Source organism: Plectropomus leopardus, chromosome 4 (genome assembly GCF_008729295.1).
Source record: "Plectropomus leopardus isolate mb chromosome 4, YSFRI_Pleo_2.0, whole genome shotgun sequence".
NCBI lineage: Eukaryota > Metazoa > Chordata > Actinopteri > Perciformes > Serranidae > Plectropomus > Plectropomus leopardus.
Genome location: NC_056466.1, coordinates 27,114,784 through 27,142,308, shown reverse-complemented (window position 1 = coordinate 27,142,308; position 27,525 = coordinate 27,114,784). Strand labels below are relative to the sequence as shown.

At 40.3% G+C, this 27,525-nt stretch overlaps 1 protein-coding gene across 1 annotated transcript; it reads left to right on the top strand.

Annotated features, from left to right (window-relative positions):
- Nucleotides 1-58: 58 nt before the first annotated feature.
- Nucleotides 59-27,525, top strand: pkn1a (protein kinase N1a). Its single transcript, XM_042484774.1, is given in 24 exon segments — nt 59-171; nt 887-1,081; nt 4,558-4,663; nt 5,011-5,159; nt 5,646-5,766; nt 12,279-12,424; nt 13,274-13,487; nt 14,751-14,945; nt 15,804-15,913; nt 16,514-16,657; nt 17,054-17,129; nt 18,195-18,330; nt 18,633-18,717; nt 19,926-20,005; nt 20,384-20,459; nt 21,252-21,343; nt 21,625-21,801; nt 23,363-23,425; nt 23,827-23,903; nt 24,039-24,181; nt 24,918-25,025; nt 25,473-25,553; nt 25,807-25,858; nt 25,861-27,525. Coding segments are annotated over 24 exon segments (2,817 nt in total). The 5' UTR covers nt 59-129; the 3' UTR covers nt 26,010-27,525.

The window sequence follows — 27,525 nt, the reverse complement described above, 5'->3', positions numbered from 1 at the left end:
CTTTATGTCTTTTTAGCGTTTTTCTCCTTCCACCTCATTTCGATGTGGCATTTGCAGAGCTCAGGAGTGTACCACAGACTTCTGTCCATCTGTAATTTTTCTTTTGGGGTCATCGTAGCGGAGTGAACTATGTGTTGGCATGGTGACGAGGAGGATGAGGACAGCTCAGAGGTGAAGTGTTGCTGGCTTGTTTGTTTGATTCGTGTGTTCCTGTAATAGTTGCGGGGATTTCTAGTAATTGTCGCTCTGTCTCTCCTGCTCGGTTCCTGATTGTGTGTCTGGCTGGATGAGTCTCAGCTAGAGGTGATTTTTGACAGGAAGTGAGTAGAAACTTCTGGAGCCCAATTATTTACTGGAACTTAAGTGTGTTTGCAATTAAAGTTTAAATGCTGGTGGCATTTGTCACCCAGTGGAGAGGGATCGGTTTATGAGAAAAGGCTGAAAAAGGACAATGGATGGCTCATGTCATGGGATGGTTTTGTAATTCACTTTTAAGTTTGAGTATAGCCTCGAGTTTTAGCCCATTTGGCAGACAGACTGTCTTGAAAATGGCATTTCTAATGGTATCCCTGAACTTAAGTAACCCTAAAGCGTTTCTTCTTCTTTGTTTTAAAATATTGTAAACACTGTCTGAACTAGATTTTTGTCATTCCTCACTGCTCCTCCTGCTTCCTTTTGTAGTATTTTTATTTTTAACCAATTTGCCTTTTTTCCAACATCCCTATCATCTCTCCCTCTCTATCTCTTTCCTCCCATTACGGCCTTATCCTGCTCACCATCTCTTCCTCTTCTGTCTCCCTCACTCTCAACACCTCCTCGTATACCGCTTATTGTCCTGGCAAAGATTTTATTCACCACAACTTCTTTATCCTTTTTTCCTCTCCAGAGTGACCCGGGTGGGCTGTCTGTTCTGGAGCAGCTTGGCCTGGACCAGAACTCGGACTTCTCCGACTCCAGCGTGCAGCAGCTTTTGGATGAGCAGCGAGAAAGAATCCGCAGAGAGATTCGAAAGGAGCTGAAAATCAAGGAGGGAGCTGAGAACCTACGCAGGGCGACGACTGACAAGAGGAACGCACAGCAGGTCAGCCACAGCCGCCCTCTGATCAACCTAAAAGTCCTTTTTACACAGAGATTGCTGAAGGGCTGCAACAAAGTCCCTTCTCTGCATCATGCTGCTTCAGTGTGTGATTTTAGACAGCATGCTGGCATCGCAGAAGCAGAAGAGGTGAATCAGGTGTTACAAGTAACACAATAACAGTGGCATAACATGGCAATAACAATCATTTGCCTTGACCGTTATATGGTGGTTAGTCTCGTTCTCTAGTCAGAGGGTACGGAGCTCCCAGAACTCATTGTTTTCCCAATTTTTGCTCATTTATGGCTGTTGTTTCTCTTTAAGTTAGCTGCTAATTGCTACTAGCTGCTTTTTATATCTCTCGTAGAGGGTTGCATGCATAACGCTTTGTCAAACTACCTCTACTTTTGGCGTAAAGGTAAGACCATAATGTCCCCCCGTACCACAATTATAGCTTTAATACACATATTCCAGCCTTGAACAGGCAGTGTAAAAGGGTCTTAAGCCTTCAGCCACCAGGACTTGTTAGAATCCAATAGTCTCCAGATTTGTTTTTGCTCATCATACCAAATAAATGTCTAATTGTTTGTGGAAGAGTCTTTAAACAGGTTTCCAACTGACGGTGGATTATTTGAAAGGGCAAAGAGGATATCAAGGATCTGTAAAAGGACACTTTACAAGACACTCAATATGAGAGTGTGTCTTACCAAAACATCACTAACAAGGCAGGAGTAAAATGATATGTTCATGGAAGTTCTCTGATTTTTAAGTTGTGAAGTCATTGAATTTTACTTTAGTGCAACCGTGGGAAACCAGTTTAATGACTGGACCTCTGGTGAATCATACCAGTTCACAGGAACGGGGTGGACATGCTGGTATGTTACATTGTTATCCTGTTTGTCCTTACAGAAAGTTGAGACTCTCTGAAGGATCTGGCACTTTTCAAACGCTTCATGTGACCAGTGTTATGATCTTTATTTACTCAGCAGAAGGCTCACTGAGCACACATTTCCACAGTGTGAGGCAGGGCAGGAATGCCACACTGGCTCATACATTTACTTCCCTGAGCTGCCCAGCACAGCTGCACCGGCTCTGTCTGTTGCAGTTGGAGAGTTACAAGCTTTGCTCTAAAGCAACTGGAAGAACTGCGTCAAGGAATTGGTCTGTTTGATAGTGTGCACAACCAACCTCTGATGGGTCCAGGAGTAGGACAACAAGCAAACAAAACAAAGGGTCACAACTGTGGCATCCATACCAAATTCTACGCCCTGTATTCTGTTGAAGGTTTTCATTTTTTAAATTTGATTTTCAACCTAAAGACAATGTGTATACAAAGATGCATTTCGATTTTTGGTGGAATGAAATTTGAGTGACACAAAGACTGAAGTCATTCACTTTGCTATCCACATTTTTCCCTCAGTTTCGGACAGTGATCAAACTGGAAAAAAATTAGGTCACAGTTCAGGACACAGCTGCACCTCTATAAAATATATACAAGTCACTGTCATGTTGTCAGAAAGAATACCCAGATCGTTATACCAGCATTTTAGTATAGATACAAAGCTGAAGTCACTTTCAGGATATGCCAACACAAAGCTATGTTATAATTGTGGATTGCACAGTGTAATGGCTATAGAGCAATGACACCATCTGTGTTTTTATTTTTTCGCTAAAACCTCGCCTTCACTTTGAAGTTCTGTCTGCATCTGAGTCCGATCTCCTGGGAAAAAGAAGGCTCGATTTACGGCACAAAGGAAGTGCATCAACTCTTGCAGGATCAAAACAGGAAGAGGGTAGCACTTTTGTTTTCCCTGGTAACTATCAGTAGCTACTCCCAGTCACCAGAGAGTGCTGTTTAAGTTCTTGCAGTTACTATCCAAAATAATGGAAATGGTGGGAGGTGCAATAACCAAAGCAACTGTGGAAAGTGTGTGCCAGGCTGTGAGGAAAACAGAAAACGATGGAGTTGTGTTTGCAACAGCAGTGCTAAAATAATACCACTGGGAAAATGTTAGAAGATGGGGTTAAAAAGTTGTCTGTTTCCACTTGAAGAGGGTTTTTCAAAGCTAAGGAAAAATTGATCACCCAGGAGCCAATACACCTGTCTGATTAGACTGAGTGGACACCTTTAACAGTTTTCCCTTTCTACTCAACAGGCTACAAGGGTTCAATTTGTTTTGCTTAGCTTGACAGGAATGCTGAGCTCTCTTCAGCTTGCAGAATGTCTGCATCAAATTCATTAAACAAGATTATGACAGAATTTCTATGTAACCTTTATTTAGCCAGATAAACCCAACTGAGATAAAATCTCTTTCAGTAGCGATATGGCTAAAGTTATATGTTGAGTACGCATCAATTACAAACTTACAATAAAATATAAAACAATACATCACGAACGGTACAGAGTAAAAACTACTGTCCATGCATCAAAAGATAATGTACCACACAAACAGACAAAAAAGTATCAAGACATGGCAAGATTGTTATACATTGTGGCTTAAAAAATTTCTTCGTGAACTTCCGTTAACTTTTGTGCGAAGTTGGTTAGAGAATTGAGGAAGTCTAGACTGAGTCTAGCCTGCGGGTAATTAAAAGACTGACGGATGTTAAAATCTTCTTTTTCTAGTGTCAGTGCGCATAGGTGGCACCTTTTTAAAGGGACAGTTAACACAGAAATGTAAATAAATTCATTATTCACTCACCCTCATGATGATGAAAACTGTGGTGAAGTTTTATAGCCCACAATACACTTTTGGGGGTTCACAGGGAAAATCCCCATATCCCTAATGAAGCGAATGGTGACCCAGATTCAAAAGTGAAAAAATAAATAAATAAATAAATAAATAATAAAACCATAAAATGTTTCCATACTGCTCATCAAAAGTAAACCAAGTGTTGTTGTTCGGGAGATGAGTGCAACGTCTTTTCCCGATGAACCTCTGGCAGTGTTTTGTTGACTGTATAACTTGGCCTGACTTTTCCTCGGCATGAGGGTGAGTAGATAATGACTGAATTTTCATTTTGGGGTGAACTATCCCTGTAAGCATAGCCAATTGTTGGATCTAAAGATTGTAGGTATTCTGAGAAATACAGACTTACAGTAGTCCTAGTAGGTAAACCGACTAGAATGGCCTTCTATTGAAATATACTAGTACTGCATCCTGTACAAACCAAGTGAAGACCATCCGACCAGACTGTACGACGTGTGGTGATGAGTCCTGCAGCCTGAGATTGAAAAATATCTCAAAGCAGCATGATGAAATGGGTCCAGTCTGACTAAAGCAGTGTAAATCTGTAAATGGTATCACCATAGTCTAGCTGAGACAGGAGCAGGCCTGTAACCAGACATCTACAAAAAGTCAACAAGCCTTCTTTCGAGCTCCTTGTGACATTCTTGCGTGTGTTGTTTTTGTTTTTGTCCACGCACTGTCCACAGTTTCACAACATAAATAATCTTTTCCTGTATTTGCTCTTGCCTGCAGGTGGACAGCCAGTTGCGTTCCTCTAACCGTAAGCTGGACAACCTACACGCTCAGCTGCAAGAACTGGATGCTCACATCGTGGTGAAGGGAGGAGAGGAGAATAAAGGTATGTATGTGGAAAACTATTTCTGATATTAAAGAGGACGTGTTAGATTAGTCAGCAAGACTGCTTTGTGGCAGGATTTTGGCCTCATTCTATAAAACACCTTCATTTGTGAGGTATTAAATCCACTTGACATTTTTATCTTATGAATATTTAGTGTAGCGAATACAGTTCCATTCAGATTTATGTGTGTTCGTAAAGGCAGCCGGACTATACCAAAAATCACGACACACAATATTTGAAAGTGCATGAAATTCCCACAGGAGTGTTTTCACTTTAGAGCGCACCATGTGAACCCTCATCATGTTCCTTTTTATAACATTTCCAACCTTTTTCCCTTCCCTCTGCAGATGAGTGTCCTCAGTCTCCCGGGGCGGAGAGTCGTACGTCAGCCCACAAGGAGCGCATCGCTGCCCTGGAGAGACAGCTCAACATCGAGCTCAAAGTCAAACAGGGAGTTGAAAACATGATCCCCATCTACGCCAATGGATCCACCAAGGTACAAGACATTGACTTAATCCGTACACACACATTCACCAAGGGGAACGGTGTATATTAGACAAAGATGCACATAATGAAGACAGGGCAATGTAAAGAGCATTTTGTAGGTTATAGTACGCAGTAAACCCCTCCCCCAGCTGGCTGACAATGCACAGGTCGTGTCCACAACCTTGCAATCTGCTGACTCAGATGATAATCTCTAAATGTGTAGGACCTGTGACACACAAAACCCCCTCCCCAATGCACACATCTCATCATTTGATTACTTAAAAAATCCCTTCCCCCCTCTTCTGTGTCACCTTTACATTCCACCTTGCTCTTGTACCTCCACTTCCCTTTCTGTTTTACTGAAAATTAAATGCCCATAATAACAATAAATGAAGAAAAAGGGATAAAGGACTCCTCTATGCTGCTCAGAGTTTTCTCGTATTCTACTCTTCACCTTCCCATCATGTACTTTGCCTTTTGTCCCGAATCCACTCAGGATAAGAAGATGCTGCAGACGGCCCAGCAGATGCTGCAGGACAGTAAGACCAAAATTGACATCATCCGCATGCAAATCCGCAAGGCTGTTCAGGCCACAGAGCACAATGACGACACACAGGGTGAGTTTGATTGGCTGGATAAATGAGTTTATGTAAAGTATAGCTGACACTTACTGTGTAGGTAATAATGGAGCACCAGTGACGCCAAACACACTCATGGCCATGGTTTTGGACAAACACCTTCCAACTTCCCCAAGTTCCAGTAGAATTGTTTTTGTTTTATTAGTCAATAATGGTTACTCGCCTTGTGTGTAAATGTTTACAGTATTTGTTTGCACTGTAAGTTTCCACATAGCATTTTTTCTGAGCACCGGCATCTTTTTTCAGTTGTTTGCTGTGAGCAGAGAGCGTGTGCTGCTACCGAGAGAAAAGGCTCTGCGCCCAGGGTATTGTTTTCAGATCACTCCGGCTTTTTCTGCAGCCACTCTGAGCGCCTCTCGGTGCTGGTGAAGTCACCGCAGCACCTTTAGCTCCTGTACGATATGCCAGCCAAAAAATATCACAACAAAGACAGAAAAGTCCATTTGTGGGAGCAGATAGGGCGATGTACACTGATCGTTGTTAGTGAGAGTTGTGCTTTTATCACTGTACGGGTTCTAAGTTTGTTGTTAACGGTGCAGTTGATCCTCTGTTAGTGCTTTTTTATGAAGTGCTGGGAGGAATCACTCCCAGACCTCGTGCCATCACTTTTCTGCTGAAGACATACACTATGTGGACAAACGCCCTGAAAGGCCAGCACTTTTGGATACAAGTCTTCTATGTAGTCCTTTAACACAGAACAGTGTTAAAATACTGACATGAAACCACATGAAGTAATACAAAAATAGTATAATTTTGACATACAAGCTGTAATTATGCTGCATTAATGTGCTCCCCTGATAGTCCTATTTCCCAGTTGGAAAGTTGTTTTTCCTTTTCGGTGTGCTAATGAGCTTTTAAGTCGTAATGTGGAAACAACCTGGATGATTCAAAGATCCAAAGAGGTGTTTTTTTTTAATTGCGAAAAGCGTTTAAACCAGAAACAGTTTGAAGGTTAATAATACTAAATGAATGTGTCCTAGTCTTTTTGCTGCACCAGTATATTCCCTAAAACTGGTAAAATATTGCTTTACCTGACTTGTTATCAGGGTTAACGCTAATAAATAACTTTTCTAACTAATCAAGGGCACTCTATGCAGACAGTGACTAAAGGTTCCTACCTAAAACCATAGTATAAATTACATGAGCGTAAAATTGATACATAATACATGCATTAATCAAAAGTTTCTTCTTATAAACCAGACAAATGTTTTCTTCCACCATGTTTCTGCATTGATAACATTAATGTCGGCAAGTTCACGTGTCATTTTTTTAATTACTCCAACACCACAAGAATGCGCTAATATTCCTGAACAGCCGAAATAGCCTGAACATTGTTTGTTCATGTGTCAGAGGAAGGTGAGCTAAACTGTTAATTTCACTGTGTGTTATACTCTCAGTACAACACTGTCCTTTATGACGGTGGTCAGCTGCCACTGACGGGATGCTTTTTATCTGTCTTTCTTCATGTTCTCATTTTCTCTGCATGTCATACAGTCCGTCCTGAGCAGCAGCTCCAGACAGCAGACACACATAAACAGATCAATAAAGAGCAGCTTGTGTTGTGGGGAAAAAGATGAAGAGGATGGTTAGGACTGAAACACAGTGGACTGTGTGTGTGTTTGCGTGTGTGTTTGCGTGTGTGTGTGTGTGTGTGTGTGTGTGTGTGTGTGTGTGTGTGTGCGCGCGCGCGTGCGTGCGCGCGTGTGGTGAACAAATGTGTGAGTGAGTTACACAAAGCCTGTGAAATGGCCCACCTGGTGCATTACCACAATCAATCAAATTCACACAGAGATGCACTCAAAAAGAAAAAAACATCCAACAAAAGGACTGGCAAATAAAAAGTTCTGCGCACACACACACACACACACACACACACACACACACACACACACACACACATATGCTCACTCACACTGGCAGAACAGCAATATCCTGGTGTGCACTGAGGCAGAGCACAAACATTGTCTAGACAGGTGATCACATATAATAAATGTACGGCAGCGTGTTTGTACACATTAAGTTTCAGTCAAACATGTGATGTCCTGTTCTCTTCCTGTTCTTTCTGACACATTATATGTCGGGCAGAGTGGTCAATGCCACCGCAGGGCAGGTGGGAGAGTTTGTGTAGGGCAGTGAGTGCTGTGAACCATTATGGGTCCTTTCCTGGTAAACAGGGCCGATTGATTATGGCCACAAGAAGTGGGTGGTTTAGTAAAATGCAGCAGGGGAGCAGGGAGAGAGTGATGGGAGAGGGGGAGGACTCAAAAGATTTTAAAGATATTGTACTCCCTTTGGGGCTATATATTTGTTTTTGCTCATGCCAGGCAATGGTTATGAAAAAAATGGGTTTTTAAGGTAAAGAAGGTAATGGTCATACTTTATCCCCTTGTGTCCTTTATGTGAAAAATCCTGGGTTTTATGGTTCGGTGTCCCTTCTACTGCTGTAACGTGACAGTATTATAGATGTTACAAGGTAGTTATGATTTTTTTGAAGTGGAGATGTGTGAGATACTTATCTATAGTCAGTGTATTACATACAGTAGATGTTGGAGAGCCACCACAGAAGCTCCAGAATGTACTGCTGAGGACGGAGGCAGCAGCAAAACCTATTTCAGCCACTTAAAGGCCTACCCATAAAATCAATATCAGTTTAAGAGTACGCTATATTAAGAATGTTCTCACTGCTGTACCTCGCCATCAGACAGCCCTTTACTTTGGCACTACATTTTCCCAGCTGTAGAACTTCCTCTCTCTCCTTCTGTCGATTCAGTCTCTCTCCGCAAAAGTTCCTCTGTATATTCTTGTTCGTAAAGGTATTTTATTTTTTTGTCTCTACAGTGAACAGCATTTTGTCATTGTTCTCACGGTCACTCTTTTTTTCTTGTTGTTCCACCATAAACTGCTGAAAATTGGACTCAAACAGCTTATTATAGAGTGCAAGGCACGGCTGCGCTTGTTCGTATGCTTACAGAAGTTCTACCGTCAAGAAAATGTAGTCTTAAAGCGGTAAAAATGTGCTTAATATAGCGCACACATAACTGATATTATTTTTTGTAGGGGGTCCCTTTTTTAAGGTGGCTAAAATATGTTTTCCTCATCCAGACTCCATAAGTCACTGAGCTTCTGTGTCAGTACTGTGTCGTGCATAGGGTCGGGTACCAGTCACATTTAACTGGTTCTGGTACCTGGAATGCGGTACCTTTTTCTGTACTTTTTTTCCTCTGTCATAGGAAAAATGTGATTTTTGAACAAGCTGCAGCAGAATAGAGCACAGTTCTACTTCTATGCTCTTTTCTGATCACACATCGAGCTAATCCTCTGAATGTGTCCATCTGTTTGTGTGTGTTTGTTTGCGTGTATAGCAGTGATATGAGTATGTAGAAAAGAAAATAGATCACATACCAAAGCTGTCACAGCAGATCTGTGCTGCAACAATACATATAGTTTGTTGGCAAGTGGCTGCAGTGCTCGGTGGTTGGCTTCCTGGCTTCAGGGCCCTTTTGCTTTCTGTCTGAAGTTGAGTGTAATGGCTCTGCCAGCCTCTGAGCTCTGCAGCCGGCTTGCAGGCTTTGAAGGTAGAAGGTCGATTTTTTAAAAATACAAAGTTTAAACAAAATTTAAGTTTAACAAAGTTTAAAAAATGAAATCTCATCTGTCCTTGATCCTGTTACATCTTAGGACGTGTAGGATGAGTTGGTTAAAATCCGCAGCTTCCAAGGAAAATCCATGCGGTTCTTTGGGCATTTTGCTGCTGATGGCATCATTCAATTCCTTCAGTGCACACTTTGAATTTGCAACAGTCTTGTGTCCTTATGGCTCCCAACAAGGTCCATCTATCTAGTGCAACAGCTTGATCTGGGATGTTCGGGGTTAACCATGTCTCTGATTTCCCGATTCCTGATTTCCCTGATTTGTGGCGCTTTTGCAGCACTTCCGCCTCTTGTCTCAACCCAGCGTTCTGAGCCAGATGCACTCCAGGTACTGACACTTGTAAATAGGTACTTTGTTGTACTGAGTTAATTTGGATAGGACTCTTTTTAAGTACAAAGTTCGGTACTCGATCCTGTCCTGCCTGCTTCTCCAAACCAGGGGCGACCGCCATGTAAGTAAACATTTTGGTACTTTAAGGAGAACGCCACCAATTTTACGCATTAGTCTTTGGTGGTATGTAATACTTCACACCTCCCTGAAATTTCACCGGGGTTTACTGTATATGACGATTTCAGTTTGAGCTGCTACTCATCTCTGCTTCAGGCTGGCAACTTCAGGCTACATTAGCTGTTAGCGGCGTAACATATCTACATTCCTTACCGAACCGTGGCCACGTTGCATCGTGGGTGAAGTAGATAGCAAGTTTTTAGAAAGACAGAAGAATGCATCTCTGGTTCTGCTGCATTGATTTTGACCCTAAATTCAAGCAGTCCATCGTGAGTCCGACAGTATTATAGGAGTGCAGTACTAAGGCTGTGGTGTACTCTAATAAAAGTTTAGTTCCCCCAAATCCGATCTTCAATTATGTACAATGCATGTAGAGTAAGCCTTTCTACACTTTCTCTGTAAGTATTTTATTGCTTGTATATACAGTTATACATATGACTCTTATAACTTTAGCACTTGGATTATCTGCTTTTGAGCTGGTGCCCACATAGTCTTTGGATCTTTCCAGGTTATTCTCTCTCCTTAAAACCTCACACACACACCAGGGTTGTGTGTATAGTGTACACAGACAGACAGTCTCCAGGCACCACACCCGCTGGAGAGGTCATCTAGCAGGGTCTGGGCTTCAGGCAGAACACCTTATTAGGAGATAAAAGCATCCACATCCATCTCCACCCCTGCCTCCCCCTTTTCCTTTCTTTTTCCTCCTGTCTCATGCAGCACTTTGAACAGCCCATAAGTCATAAAAAATATTTTTAATCACTCCTTTGTGTCCTTCCTCTTCACTAGCTTGGCATTTGAAGGACAAATGCACTTTTTTTCCAAATGCTATTTATCCTGTTGTCCTTTTTCCTTATCTCCTGCCTCCTCTGCTCTCTGCGTGTCTGTGCACTCCATTGTGTTTGTTGCTCCCTGTGAGAGGCTGCTTGTGCCATTAAGCTAACCACTTAGCTGTAATTGTGCTCCACGGGTGTTACTCTGAGGCTGACCCATGACTGTTTTTCTGAGTGAGGGAGCTTGAGTATGTTTTTTCCTTTTGACTGATAGCACAGAGCCTAATTTTCTCTTTAATCTCACTTACATTGCCAGACCTTTCCATTTAAGGGGTGAAATAAATGATTGTTAGTGTTTTCACTGCTGCATTTTGGAGTGGCTTTTAGTCTGCAGTACAGAGTGACTGGAAATATGACTTTTGTCTTTTAGCACTTTTTGTTGTTAGTATATGATGTGATTTAAAGTTTTTCACTTGACCTTTCATATTTAATGCCTCTCCTGCTGAAGCTTGCAAGCAGGTCTTGATTTATTAAAGAGTTTGTTATGATGGCAGGTTTTTCTCATGAACTCTTTTCTTGATCTTGAATTAGGTGGTTTTTAACACCTAATCTCACTTAATTAGCAGCAATATGCCCAAACAAGCGCTGAATTTTCATAGTAGCTGCTGATTTTAATCAACTCCTCCTTCAACTCCAAAGATGTAGCAGGATCAAGGACAAATTGTAATTTAATTTTTTAAACGAAACAAATAAATCTACCTTGTACCCTGGTAGAACAGCAACCCTTGTGTTCAATGAGGTAAAATTACTGTTTCTGTAAAAAGCGTCTGGCTGTTAAGAGATCATAGATTAAATGTCACTTTCTGTTCATTTCCTGGGATAATTGAGGCTTAGATTATACTGCACGACTTGTGTAAGAGTTTGTAAACTAATGTTTTGGTGTGGGTTTGCTGTCGTTAAACGTGGACCCCTGGGACTTCAATTCATCAATTCATGATTTTTCTCTGTTTTTGCATTCTTTGATCACCGGATGGATGCAAAAAAAAACAAAGAACAAAGTTTTGTTAATGAATTCAATGTGACACGGCATGTGTTATTGATATACAAATGGTCATTTGTGGGGTGAGGTATTCTTTTAAAGATAGCATGAATGAGAAGGGCTCTGATTGCTGTGTCTGCTTTTAAAAATGCGAATCCAAAAGCTATTTGGAAGTTGGGACTAAAGTTAATGTTGTTTACTGGGAAACACTCAGAGGCTGCTCACCTCCCTCCGGGCGCTGCTAATGTTTTCTTTGTCTGACTCTTGTGTAATGCATGACATGCATTAAGGCATTAACCTGACTTAGTTAGCCCAGGGGAGTTCCCTATAACATATTATTGTCAAAACTAAAGTCTACAGTCTTAATGTGCACCTGCCAAGTTTGAACTATAGCGTATAGTTGAGTAAAAGTTGCATGTGGGATTAAAGCAGCATCCTATGTTATCACAGCCTCAGCTGCACTGTGTAAAATCCTCTTTTCTGGTGCACAGTAATGTAATGCGTCCATCCCAACACTGCAGGTAACCAGGACCTCTGCGGGATGGAGCTGCGTATCGAAGAGCTGAGGCATCACTACAGGGTAGAGCATGCTGTCGCTGAGGGGGCCAAAAATGTGCTCAGGCTCCTAGGGGCCAGCAAGGTCCAAGACAAGAAAGCCCTCTCTGAGGTTAGACTGCTCTCACACACACACACACAAATGCACACACGTACCCTGCAAAACCCGCAAAGCCTTTTCATATCTCACATTTTCTTAGTGCGAAACTTAAGACTTCTTTCATTGGATCTCAACCTGGAGACAAAAACATTCTAACTTTTTTTCTGATGTTGTCTCCAGCCTGTACACCATCATTTATTTATTTATTTTTTCTTAACAGTTTTTACAGCAATCATCATTTTATAAGGCGTCTGATAAACTTGAAGCTTTATGGGTCCAACATAGACAGAAAAAAATGATAAAAGATACTACAAAGTAATTTAGTCTCAAGTCTGAGTCTCATCTCACAGCAGCTTTAATTACTGTTTGCTCTTTATGAAAAAAAACAAATGTTTAAGAAACATCTTCATGACAGCTGCTCCAAAATTACACATGACCTCACAACTCAAAATAACATATGCTATATATCTGTGCTGGTGTTGGTTGCTGGTTCCTTCATCATGCGTTGATGAGCCCATAAAGTAACTTTCAAAGCAGTACTCTTTTTTTATTTTTTTATTTAATTATTACTCTTATTGTTAGTCATTTGCTCAATATGGGCTGCGCAAATAATAAATTAATTAATTAATAAAGGAAAATGTTATACAACATGCCATCATAAATTAAGCATTGTTGTTGCTGCTTTATTTTTTGGCACAGACCGCAGCAAAAATCACATAATCATCTTCTTTTGCATACTGTGCAGCCCCAGTGAAATGTAACAAACTTATGACAGGAGGAATGGATTGTGTGTGCTTTAAATTCAAATGCAGAGCTAATAATGCATGCGTGTTAAAGGTGCTCTGTGTCGATGCTCTGTAGGCGCAGTCTCGTCTGAGCGAGGCGTCTCAGCGGTTAGACCTGCTGAGGGACTCTCTGGACCAGCGTCTTGCAGAGCTGCCGGAGGACCATCCCAAGGCCAGCATCATCAAAGAGGAGCTTGTCCTGGCCTCCTCCCCTGTCTTCAGCTCTCGCCATGGCGCCCCCTACCTCCACAACCAGTACAGCACCCTCAACAAGCCCTCTCCTCTCACTGGTACGTAAATACAGAACAAAGCTTTGCAGGTCAAAGTCAAGAAAGCTCACTCTAAAAGAAATCATCACAGATAAACACTGACAATTGCAACTTGTATAGCACTGTATACCCCAGATTAGATAAGCACAAGCTTTTACAATGAAGCATTTGACATACTAACGCACTGTCACTATGGAAACCACAGAGAAGTTAGTGTCTTTGTGGTGCCAGCTTATTGATTAAAGTAGTATAATGACATTTTCTCTCCTGCCGTGTGAAATGAAAAGACCATTTAAATAACCACTTCAACTTTTCTACAACAAAATACAAAAGAATCGCTTCAGTTTTGCCTTCAAATCATGTCGTACTGTGTTTATATACACTGCTAGTCTGACTGACTTTTGTACTAAAGACTTGCACTTGCTGCTAGAAAATTGTAGTGATAAAACACTGCTGTCATAACCACACGTCATTCTTACCTCAAAGAAATGCAAAAACAGCATTTTGGGTCTTTTTGTGGCAATGTGGTTATCCTGTGTTGAAAAACCTACCCATTTGATTAGTTTTATACATTGTTTCACACACAACTAGATACACAAGTAGATATAGAGTCAACGTGTGCATCAACACACCTTTAAAACCTAAACTGAGGGCTTTACAATTATGTGACAAAAATAAGATGCAAGACCAAGGAATTTGGAAGATGTTATAATTTAAGTGTGAGTGGATAGGATTCATATGATTACAATTAAGTATATAGACAGTAAGGATTAGAATTAAGTGTGTTTTATTATCCCATATGATCATATGTGATGGGTTTGTAATGGCTTTTCATTGATTTTAAGGCCAGTTGTTCGTATGTTGAACGGGTCCTGACTATTTTTTGGAAGAGGGTATTTGGCTTTTGCAAGTGCTTGTTATCTTTGATTTGATTTCACTTTATTATCACAAAAAAAAATCTTCGTCATCTAGCCAACAACAAAATCATGCAACAGTCACCACAAATCACATCAGACGTCAAAAAAAGTGGATGCAGTGCAACAAATGAATCAGTCCTTTTGCATTCAGTTTTCAACCCCGGTACACTGAGGCTGCTTCAAAGCCATACTCTAATTTAGTAGTGTGACAGACTGGGGGAAAAAAAGAGTTCCTCACCTTGTTTCAGGCTTTGTAAATTGAAAACAGCATATCTAGAGATTTGTAGCCTTGAATTTACAATTTTTGTTTTTATGATGCTTTTGGCCTCTAATTGGTCATACCTGAGTTGTTCCCCTCTGTCTTCAGGTACCTTACAGGTGCAGCTGCTGGGCTGCGTGGGCCTGTTGGAGGTGGTCCCAGGTCGCAGTAAAGGGACAGCCGTCATGCTGCCCTGCTACAGCCCCGGAGACACCAGGTCCTTCATGAGAGGCAGCAAGGGACTGTACGGACGGAGCGGCTCAGTCAGCGGGAAGACGCCCAGCAAGACAGACGAGCTCTCCTGTAAGTGGACGTATGAGTGTGTGACTGTGTTTGTGAGTAATAAGAATAATAACACATTTTAATTACAGAGCTCACCTTACAGTGATCATAGAAAGCACAGTAAAACATGTAACACCCAACATTAATCACACATGAAAAGTAGCTCTCGAAAGGTGAGTTTTGATTAATGATTTGAACCGATAAGATAAGTCTTTAATAATCCCACACCAGAGAAATTTACATGTTACAGCAAGCTCAAGAGTCAGAAACGGAGAAAAAGCAAACCAAAAAGAGATTTGAGTGCAAAAAGGCATAAATTATTACAAAATACAAATTCGATCATATAAAAATAAAGAAATACGAAATCTGTATTCACTATATAAACCTTTTACATTTGCAGATAATGTATGTCCATGATTGATAGTTGCACAGGATAACTGAAACACACACGGTGTGTGGTATTTTTACTGTAGAAATATATATTATTGCACAGTAAGTGGTAAGACATTGCACATTAGCACATGTAGCAAATCTATCTTAAGTGCATTAATTTACCGTGCGTCCCTTTAGGTTGCTGAGGTTAGATTCTGTGGGTCGGTGCTCACACATTACGGCACAGCAGCGTCAGCACGTTTAGCTGAAGTGTCTCAATACTCTGAGCAGACTTTTCACAGCCGGCCGTTCTTTGGTCTTGCACTTTCTGCAGTGTCTCCAAGGAAATTAATCACAATCATTTATCAATACTTCGATTGTATATTTGTACTGTGAGCATACAGTAGCTTTTATTTTTATAGTGGTCAGGGCTAAAGTGCCAGGTTCTGTGTAGGAATTCGACCTACGGAGGGAATAAAATGCGCTGATCTTTTTGTGTGTGTGCAGCTGAGGTGAGTGCCGTGCTGAAGCTGGATAATACCGTGGTGGGTCAGACACCGTGGAAGACTGTGGGAGAGCAGGCCTGGGACCAGACCTTCACTGTGGAGCTGGAAAGGGTCAGTACATTCCCCCCTTTATTCATAAACCCTTTATCGCTAACAATCAATTTCATAAGTACTACACCCGAAAACCACTCCAGCTTTGCCCCCCCAATCAGGAACCACTTCTTCCCAATTTAGTATCACATACAGAAGTTCAAAGATATGGAATCAATTTCCTCCTCACCTGTTTAAACCTTCTCCTTTAATTTAAAAAAATCAGTGAAAAACTTCCTATTTTAACGATAGTCCATCATGATGTGTGTTTTTGTTCATGTTTACCTTTTCTACTCTTCTTCTTTTTCTTTACATAATTATTTCTGTCCTCATCTGCCTGTCCCACCTCTTATTTATATTTTCATTATAGCCTATATTCAAAAAAGTGTATATATGTATATATTTATAATTGTTTTTGTTTAATCTTAAGAGGTTGTGTGTACTGATTGATAGTTTTGTAAGGATTCCCACTTGTCAAGCCCCGTGAGGCTTTTCTGGGTTTCCCCTGCATGTTTCCTTTTTTAAAAATGTATAACATTGTCATTTTTAATATGTGCAAAATAAATCAAATCAAATCAAATATTAACCATCGCTGGGTGCCTGCGTGTGTGTGTGTTTTAGTCCAGGGAGATGGAGATTGCAGTCTACTGGAAGGACTACCGCTCGCTGTGCGCTCTGAAGTACCTGAAGCTGGAGGAGTTCCTGGACAACCAGAAACACAGAGTTCAGCTGGAGCTGGAGCCTCAGGGCCTGCTGCTGGCCGAGGTACACACACATGCACACACCTGGACAGTGACACACAAACCCCCAAAAACTAAAGAAAAACAGGACAGCCAGACACAAAGCTAACTTGGCACCTGCCTGTGGAAGTGCTATAAATACACACAAAGATATTCAAAGGTGCTCATGTAAACCTGCCCACACACACACACACACATGCACACACGCACAAGCTGTCACATGCACCTGTGCTGAAAAATACCGCTTTGATACATCATACTTGAAAGGTTCAATTGTCTAAGTGTGACATCGGAAAATGCGTGTGTGTAATTTTCCTGTTTTCATGTTTCGTGTGTGTTTGTGTGTGTGTGTGTGTGTGTGTGTGTGTGTGCGTGCGTGTGCGTGTGTGCGCGCGCACGTGTGTGCATGTGTTTTTTCCAGGTGACCTTCTTTAACCCGGTCATTGAGAGAGTTCCTCGCCTCCAGAGACAGAAGAAGGTCTTTTCTAAGCAGCAAGGTGAGGAAGAATCAGAGCAGAGAGCAAAGACAGAAAAAACCCCTAAAAATGATTACAGGTTCAGCAGAGTTTATATCGACAACCTTTTGAAATGAACAAACAGCAGCTGTGCTGAAACTAGTTTTATCTTAATGAGAAAATGAACATAACCTGAAGGAAAAAGACTTCTGTTACTCAGGTCACTGTTTTCATTTAGAGCACAGCACCATCTAGTGGTGAGAAAATCTCAGTCCTTCATGATGATGATGATCGTATTAGTGTAAGAGTGACTGAAACAAAGAGGACAAAGAGATTCATCCTCACTTTGACAAGATGTAAAAATGAAATATTAACATCAGGAAAAAAAATTACAGAGAGAAATTTTGCAGCAAAAACGAGTCAGCCAAAGCCTGAAAAGGTCTTAAATAACTGAAGACAAGGACAACTATTTGTCTTTCCGATGATAGTGGAGGTTTTTTTTTTTATTATCACGTAATTTCAAGAGTGTATACCAGACTATTAGGAATTCTCTTTGGATGTCTGTGAATATCAGGATTACTTCAACTGTAACTGACATTGCCATAATCTACTTTTTTTACTTTAAGATTTCGTATATTTGAAATCAATGAACACATCATGAAAGAGCAAAAATCTGAATTATTAAATAATATTGCCAAGTATTTCTCCTCATACACGGAATTTCCCTTGGTGTTTTGTGCATAAGTATAAGCATAGTAGGAGAAAGTAATGACGCAGGGGTGCAAAAGTCAGAATATTCTAACATGTTCGATAAAAATACAAAAAAAACCATGAAAAAACATGGGTAAAATATATCTGATTTTTGCAGAAATGTACAAAAATATTGACCAGTAAATGTGCAAAAGTTCACAGTATTAAGAACAGGAATTTGTTCTATTTACAGAGACAATAGTCCAAGATGTGCATGCTAGTGTAACGCCTAAAGGCAGATGTTACCGTAAAAGAAAGAGTTTGAGGATTTTTTAAATCATAGGCGATACAGAACAGTCAGACGGTGAGACGGACATCACTTACTTAAGATGTGTGTGTGCGTACGTGTGTTTGCAGGCAAGGCTTTCCTTCGGGCTCGTCAGATGAACGTGGATATCGGGACGTGGGTGAGGCTGCTTCGAAACGCCATCCCCACCGTCAACAACTCAGGAACCTACAGTCCCAACGCACACAGCCTCACACTCAACTCCGGGTGAGACACACACACAAACACACAGTTCATTAGTGTCACGGAAGCACACACTCCACTTCATTGTACTGGAGAAAAACACCCAGCATCGACATGTGACGTTTGATAGCCGTCAGTCAGACTTTGCTATCAAACGCAGCAGCAGCATTCCTTGAACCTTTTTCCTTGTGTTTCCTGGCAAAGTAAAAAGCATTTGATGCTTTCTCTGCCCCTCGTCTAACAGCCCTCCTGTGTTTGTCTCTGTTCATCTGTGCGTCTGCATCGCTCTGTCGGTGTGTTTGTTTGTGTCTGTGTGAATCTTTCAGGGAGGTCTCCATAGAGAAGTTGAGTCTGGACAGCGACTCTCCAATAAGAGGCGATTACAAGAGAGACACGGACGTACACACCCCGGTGAGACAGACAGAGAGAGAGGAAGCGCGGGAAATGGGGGAGGTGTGTGTGTGTGTGTGTGTGTGTGTGTGTGTGCGTGTGTGTTAGCTGTGGAAATCTCTTATTTTATCTTGGGGAAAAAAAATCCCCAAGCCGTGATTCACAAATAAAGACCAGCTGCATTCAACTAAGTTATGAGATGAATCAAAACATGGAAAACTGGTAATGAATAATGCGATGATTCATGATCCAAGCCATTATCATTACAATTTAGGTCAAGTTTTTACTTTATTTTTAAACTTGACAAACAAGACAGAACAAAAAAAACATTTCATTTTGAGGTAAATAAAATTGTAAAAATGTGTTTGAAGAAATCTTTACATGTGCTCCAAAAACAGCTGCATCTTAATGCTGCGTTCACGTTCTATCGGTTATCGTAGTGGTTTTGAAAATATATCTAATAAGTTGGTGCTTACTAAGATAAAAGTGCCTAAAAACGAAAGCAATATGGACGCCTCATGTCATCCAGTCAGTTTTTATACTATGTCATTAAATCTAAATTTCAAAGACGTAGTTTTATGATGTCAGGAGGTTATCTTTAACCCTCAAACAACCGATTTGTAGTGATTCAGCTCTCTTTCCAGTCGTCTGATGATGTGAACAAGTCATAGATGTGAGTCGTAATCTCGACAGTCCACGTGACACGAATGCAAAATAACTCTGTTGTCACAAAATGGATAAATATCACACACAAAATTATATTAAATAGCAGGGCAACAGCTTTATTTTATCTTCTCATCTAAATTGTTTTTTATTGTCAGCTCTGGAGGCTCATAGTGAACCCAGACAGCTCATACTGAAAAGGATGCTTTGATTATTTTTAGTGGTTATTGTTAATATGAAAAAAGAGGAAAACAAGTTGATTTATGTGATTTGACTGGCCGACAGTGGAGAGATTATGTTTAACTTATGTCAAAGATGACACTGCAACCATAGTGATTGTTTTTGAGGTTTCTCAGTGTCTCCAAAAAACTGAGCAACGCTGCACATGGTTTCGGGGCATTAGGTTTGAAACTGATAGCAGAGATAAATATGAAATCCTGTCTGTGCGTCACGTCCAAACTGCTGTCATGAACTCATGTCTGTTGTCCTCCATTATCTCTCCATCTCTGCACATCTCTCTTTGTGTCTTCTCCTTTGTGGCCCTTTCCTCGCATGTCCCCTGTCAGGACCGACTGCCCGTCATCGAGCCCTTCTCCCCCCCAGACCTCACCCCTGAGTGCCCTGTCCGAACCCCGTCCGTGGGCAGGTACACACACAAATGCACACAAACACCACACCTTCATGCTTTTATTTAAGACATTTATTTTATTATTTTTTACATAATTACAACAACACTGTCATTTTAGTCTGCTGTTTTGTATATACTTTATGTATATTCTTCTGTATATTCTATTCTTGTCTGTGTATGTTTTATAATGGGGCTTTTTGACGTGAAAGCACAGGTGTAAATGATGAAAATGAATGACAGCTATCACTCTACCCACGCTCACAGCTCCCATGTCTGCCGTGACAAATTCTGCTGTCATTTATTCTGAGCAGCTCATATGATTTTATTTTTTGTTTTTTTTTCTGCATTTGTTATCCAATACAAATGTTCCTGCTGACTGTGTGTCCATCTCTCCAGTAAACAGAGGAAAGGTCCTCTGTCTCTCCAGGACTTCAGGCTGATCGCTGTGTTGGGCAGGGGACACTTTGGGAAGGTACGGTTTGATGAATGGCTTTTAAACAACGTCTCCCAAACAGTTCAGTAATAACACAAAGAATAGAATGGTATTTCTTGAATTTCATAATAAGTGTTTTACTGGCTTCTCTGGATAACAGCGTTTTCTACAGGCAGCCACCAAGACGTTTATGCTGAGTATAATTGGTCTTTTTGTATGATTTTGTCAGTTTACAGGTTTCCTCTCCACCTCCCAACACTTTAAATATAATTAATTTGCCAAAAAAATGACTCATACTGTGCAATTAACAAATTTTCAAAGATTCATTTGATTGATACGTTTTTTCCTCAGTAGATATAGCAATAATATTATCATTATCAACACTTTTGGCCATGATAATTGTGTAGTGAAATATATTGTGCCAGCCTTTATACAGTCTATGTTAACAGCCAGAAAAACAAATATACAAGACAATTAGTAAAAAGCTTTTTTGTGTTCTTTATGCCACTGAGTGCTTGTGTTTGTGTATGTAATAAGCATATAAAGTTCTCACTTGCATTAAATGGCAGCCTTCAATAAATGTCCATCACATGCAAAAGAGGAACTCCTTGTTAAATACATTCTGATCATGCTCATACAAAAAGCAGTTGCTGAAAAGTTTCAAACAGTGGGAAAAGTGTACAGGTTTAAATCCTGTAATTCAGATCTTATCGTTTTCATTTCTCGTCCAAAAAACATGCACATCTAGAGGCCTTCAGACAACTTTGTTGTTGTTTAATAATTTTTAAGAGAGAAACAAACTGACTTATCGCTGCATGTTTTTGTCTCCAGGTGTTGTTGTCAGAATACAAGAAGACGGGCACGATGTACGCCATTAAAGCTCTGAAGAAAGGCGATATCGTAGCTCGGGATGAGGTGGAAAGGTGTGTGTTGTGTGGGTTAAGCACTCTGCGTGTTTATGTGTTTGGTTGCCTTTTTTTTTTTTTTTTTTTTTTCCTGGTTCTTTGATTATACATTTCAGTGTGTTTAATCTGTGCCACTGTGCTTTAAATCACCATGATTACAGTTCATCTGTGGGATGAGTGTGGGTGTCTCATGGACCAAAATAAACACTATCTAATTATGTGAAAATGTCCTCTCCTCCCCTCAATCCTTCGTTTTTCCCTTCCTGCCTCTGCATCCTCTTCCTCCCTTCCTCCTGCAGTCTGATGTGCGAAAAGCGCATCTTTGAGATCGTCAACCTGTCGCACCATCCGTTCCTGGTCAACCTGTTTGCGTGTTTCCAGACTCCAGAGCACGTGTGTTTTGTGATGGAGTACACCGCTGGAGGCGACCTGATGATGCACATCCACACAGACGTCTTCACAGAGCCACGAGCTGTGTACGTAACTGCTGAATATGTGTGTTGGAGACAGAGAAACCCTAAATAGAGACTTCAAAAAAAAACAACAGTTATTTGTTTGTATGATAAGTGAGACTGTAAACACACTTTGAATTTTCCCACAAGTCTGTAAACCCCTTGAAAGTAAATGATTTTTAAACGTTTTCAGGGCTTTTCAAATTTTCTAATAACTTGAAATCTCAATGTAGAGCTACAACTTTTACTTCTACCTCCAATGAATTCAGTTTCTATTTGTAGCCCCAATGAGCCCTGCTAATTATGGTCAATTTGGAGGCACTAGATAAAGGAGTCACATTCATTTTATGTCTGTCTTAAAGCGACACTTAAATGCTCATATATATACTGAACGCACTGTTGGCCGCAGTATTTGTTCCACCTGTACTGGCTGTAAAGAGGTAGTTTTATTTTTATAGCAACAAACCTGTTTCACAGCAGGAAAAGCACAGGTGCAACTACTAACATTAACATGGCTCAATTCCATTAAGTGTGCGATTTAAGCTGTTTAAGCCCGCACACACAATACCCAAGACCTTCCCTGAGTGGAATTCAGCCATTGTTAAAGATAAATGTTATTAAATCTGCATGTTTGTTTTCTGCTATGACATGTCAAAATTTCTGTTGTGAAAATGTATATTTAGTATAAGTGATGGTGGGACAAAAGAAAACCATTCAACGTTCATCCAAAGTGAATATGAGAAGTTAGAAGTGTGACTTTAATAGATAAAGCTGCTTTTATTTTTTTATTATGATTTATTTATTTTTTTATTCAAATAAAGTTTTTTTGTTTTTTTGTTTTTTGTTTTTTTTATTAAAAGTTCCTCATCCCACCACTGCAACTTAGCAAGCACATACTGTCTAGGGAAACCAAAGAGTACATCCCATCTCTTACTTTGAAATAGCATTTATGTTGTTTTTGTGGCCCGTTTGGACGAGAGAAACAATTACAGAAACCAAAAACTCTTTGTGCTTTTATGGGCATGTGAGTGTTGTGAAATTGTGCTTAAACAGTGGTGTTGTTATGAACTATATCATACTAAAAGGTGTTTCTCGTATTTTATTTTTGTCTTGTCTACAGAATATTATAAAAAAATATTTCACATATAATCTTATAAAAAACACTCAAAGTAAATAAAAGTTGGAAAAACCCTGGCTTTTACACCATTTTAAAATAAAAATTTCCATGGTGTCCAGTTTATCCAGCAAATTGAATTGAAATGAATATACTTTATTTCGAATATTTTATTAAAAAATAATATGCATATGAAAAATACAATAGTGTAACTATATAGCAGATTTTAAATAAGCAACATTAACTAACATTTCATAATCAAAAAGGAGCCAGAAGAAGCAAAATGTTTGTCTAGTCCTTCCTCTGAATTATTAGTTAAGTCATTTATTTTCAGTAATCAAAAAGTAAACCAAAAGCCTGCAGCTTTGGCACTGAAGATATGTGTTTAGTATAATTCTAGTAGTCATCAGTATGAGCTTTACATTTTTTTTGTTGCAGGTTTGTAATAATGTTTCTCTGGTTTGACTTCAGGTTTTATGCGGCCTGCGTAGTTCTTGGACTTCAGTTCCTTCATGACCATAAGATTGTGTACAGGTGAGTGCAGCCTCACACAATCCTGTTTCCACACATGATAGTTGGGGTGTAAAAAAGTCATCTATGCCTAGTGAAGAAGCAACAGACTACAAAAACATGTATCCATGCAAATATGTGCATGAGATGTGTGTGCGTTAAGCCCGATGGAGAAGCTGTCTTGGTAAACATAATGGTGAGCATGTTAAAGCTGACACGCACCAAGCCGACATCCTTCAGAGCCCTCAGCATGCTGAAGTTAGCGTTAAGTGCAGTCACAGTGGAGTCTCACAGAGCAGCTAGTGTAGCCGGGGAACTGTTGCTCTGTTTGTATCTCTGTTAAACTCCTCGTGTGCTCTCAGCTGTGTTTGATGAAACACTGTGCGGATTCTCTGATACGTTTTTTTACCTTCCCTCTCTCCCAGAGACCTCAAACTTGACAACCTGCTGCTAGACACAGATGGCTACGTGAAGATCGCTGACTTTGGACTGTGCAAAGAAGGTGGGTATCGACGTTAATAACAGATGGGCTCATTTTTATTTTTCATGTTGCGTCCGAGTCCTGACTGCCTGCTTCACCAATTCCCCTGAAAGCGTTTAGCCACAATCAGTTTCTTCTGTCTGCCTCCGTCTGCAGGAATGGGCTTTGGGGACCGTACCAGCACATTTTGTGGGACTCCAGAGTTTTTGGCCCCGGAGGTCCTAACAGATACATCCTACACTAGAGCAGTTGACTGGTGGGGACTGGGGGTCCTCATCTATGAAATGTTGGTGGGAGAGGTGAGAACAAATACACAAAGCTCTTAAAGTGTTTGTGCAGAGAAAGCTGAACACAAATTACAAACTTGTTATTTTTAAGGGGTCTAAAACTCATAGTATGATGCAACTTCAGTGCTCCTTGTCCGAATCTTACCAGCAAACCTTAGCTGCTGTAATCCCACTGTCTCTATCACTCTGTACTGTAAACGATCAAATAACAGATCAAACATCAAGAATCATATCCAACACTAGCCAAGAGCGAAAGTATATTGATTTCGTATTTATGAATAGATATGAAAATGTGACCATAAGGTCAGGTCGAAGTAAATGTGGAGATGATCAATATGCTCCCCTGTGATGGCGGAGCAGATAAGAAGCCTTGTATACCGTCCTTTTATGTTGACTATATGTCGAGATGAAGTTTAACATTGGTCGTTACTAGCTGCAGGAGAAACTTTTATTTTATTTTATTTTATTTTATATATTTTAAATTTTTTTAATTTATTTATTTATTTGAAATTTAAATGTGTTTTTTATTTGTCCTTTGCATGTAGCAGTTCCACAGTCTTAGAAGCCTTGTTTACATTCCTGCTCACCTTTTACAGAAAGAAGTGGATGTGCACCGTCACTTAAAACATGACTGTGGTTGACACACTGATTTTGGAAAAGTCAAATCTGTAAAAAGTGTTGCATCGCATTAAGTGAGTGTTCTCCTTTTTTTTTTTTTTTTTTTGTGTGTGTGTGTGTGTGTGTGTAGTCTCCATTCCCAGGTGATGATGAAGAGGAGGTGTTTGACAGCATTGTGAATGATGAAGTCCGCTATCCACGCTTCCTGTCCACTGAAGCCATCGGCATCATGAGACGGGTATGAATACACACAGACACTCTTTCGCCTTCTCTTGCTGAATTTATCACCCACGATGAACAATACGTGACAAATGGGAGGAAAAAGAGATGACTGTTAGCTCTGTATTCAGATGTAGATCCAAAAAGTGTGTTGGGTGCTCTTGGAACAGGGGTAAATAAATAAATAAATAAAGCAAAAAAAAAAAAAAAAAAAAACGGACTATCAGGAAGGCAATCCAGGCACTCAATAATCAAACAATAATCAAATAAGAAATATATTAAGAAATATTTAAAAGCTTTTATTATAGAGGCTAAATTATTCAGAGAGACACCATGTTTCAACCACTGTAAGTCTTTATCAGGGCTTTAAAAAAAAATTACAAATGCTACATATACACATAAAACACCTTTCTTTTACCAACACACTTATTAATTCTTATTCTTGTGTGTTTTTTTTAATGAGTAGCTGTTGAGGAGGAATCCAGAGAGAAGACTGGGCTCTGGTGAAAAGGATGCAGAGGAGGTGAAAAAGCAGCCATTTTTCAGGGTAAGTATACCGTTTATTATTATTATGGGTGGGAGCGAGCAATCTGACCACTGGAGTGTTTTTCCACAAGAGCATGATGAGGTTAAAGAAACTATGACGGTGCGTCGGAGCTGTCTAACCTGAATAAAGCAGACTATCTTTGGCCGGTGGAAACTTTTTGACACTTTGAAGGAAATGTATGCAAAACAAAAAAATCATCGGATTCTGAATTCACCTGTAAAATTGTCTCTTGTGTTTTTCTCTCTCTCTCCAGAATGTGGACTGGGAGGCTTTGCTTCAGAGGAAGGTGCCCCCTCCCTTCGTCCCACCATTGTCGGCAAAGAAGACGTCAGCAATTTTGACGAGGAGTTCACCACTGAAGCTCCGACACTCACGCCTCCACGTGAGCCTCGCGTGCTCACTCGCAAAGACCAGGACAGCTTCCGGGACTTTGACTACGTCTCTGACCTCTGCTAGTGGAGCTGACGTAGAGGAATGTTTGATTTTTTTTTTTTTTAAGTCTTCACGACGGTTTCAACTAAGTGTCTGCTGACTGTTTGTCTGCCGTCAATTACACTGTGAATGAACGCGGAGAGACCGAAGGCAGTCGGTTTGTGTTTTGTGTTTTAAAGATGGAGGACTGAGTCAATAAAAGCCTGGACATCTAGCTGGTGGGGTAAAATGTTAGACAAACACAGACTCCCCCTCTCCAATCATTGTTCAAACACACCAGTGACTTGTGTATGTTTTTAGCCTTTAAAATGCCGCCTCCCATCCTGTCATCCCGCGGTCACCTGTGCAGCTGTGAGAGGAGGAGCTGGTGACTGTTTGGGGGTAGTTTCATGGCCTCTCATACCAATGCCTTACATTTGTACTTGTATTTGATCCACAGATTTGTTTTTTTTAAATTTGTGGTTGTTTGTGTACAGCAGCAGGAAGAGGAGGAGTGATTCGACGTGCTGTAGAAAGACTTTGTTTTTTAGAAAGAGGATTTTCTCGTCAGAGTGGAAACATTAAGAATGAGTTGCTTTCGCAGCAGTCGTATGATGACCCTCGGTGATGCAGACTGTTGCTGGGCAAAGTATGAGTTCAATATGGGGTAAAGAACCACTTTTATTAATTTACTTTGGACTTCTATCAGCTACTTTTTAAAAAACGTGTGCTGCTTGGATTTTAATGTCTGCCTCAAATGTTACAGCAATTTGCAAATCATATTTTATGACAGTTGAATGCATCATTCAATACCCAACACATACTCTTTAATTGGATATTTGGGTATTACACATAGTTTGATTGAAGAAACAGGTGTAGCAGACACAGAATCACAACCATTAGCAGAAAAGATACGTGTCGGGCAGGTTGTTTCATTTTTGTTTCAATTGAAAGAAAAAAAACTAACGAACACTAAGAGTAAGGAGTCTGTCCGTGGTGACTTTGAGACATGTTCATCCAGTCGTCTACATGCTGCCAGAGTTTTGTGAACATGTAGTAAATAATTTCCCTCCAAGACAATTACATGTGACTGTAAACTCAACAAACACCGGCTCTAAAAGTTGTTTTAGTGTGTTTGAAAAACTCGTTTTCAGATTTATCCGCCGTGGTCATTGCAGGGTTTCCATCCTAGTGACAAAATTATCTCCGTTTCAGCCGAAAACCGATTGCTATCTTTGTGATTTTGGAAAATCTGGGTGGTGCCACAAGCAAAACAAACCTCATTAGCCACTTTTCCACTGTGGAGCTCGCTGCAGTGAGCGCTGCCTTAGATCTCGCCGTAATAATACATTTCTAAATGAAGAATATCATTTGAAACATGATAGATGTCAGAAAATATGAGCCAGTGGTATGAACTTCTGTCACACTTTACATTTCAGAGTAAAGGAGGAGGTTTGTTGTGTATGTATGGTGATGTGGATTTTACTCATCTTGTTTATGACAATACGAAACCATGTGAGAGTATGAGATGACTTATTTTATAAAGAAACGCTGGAGTGGA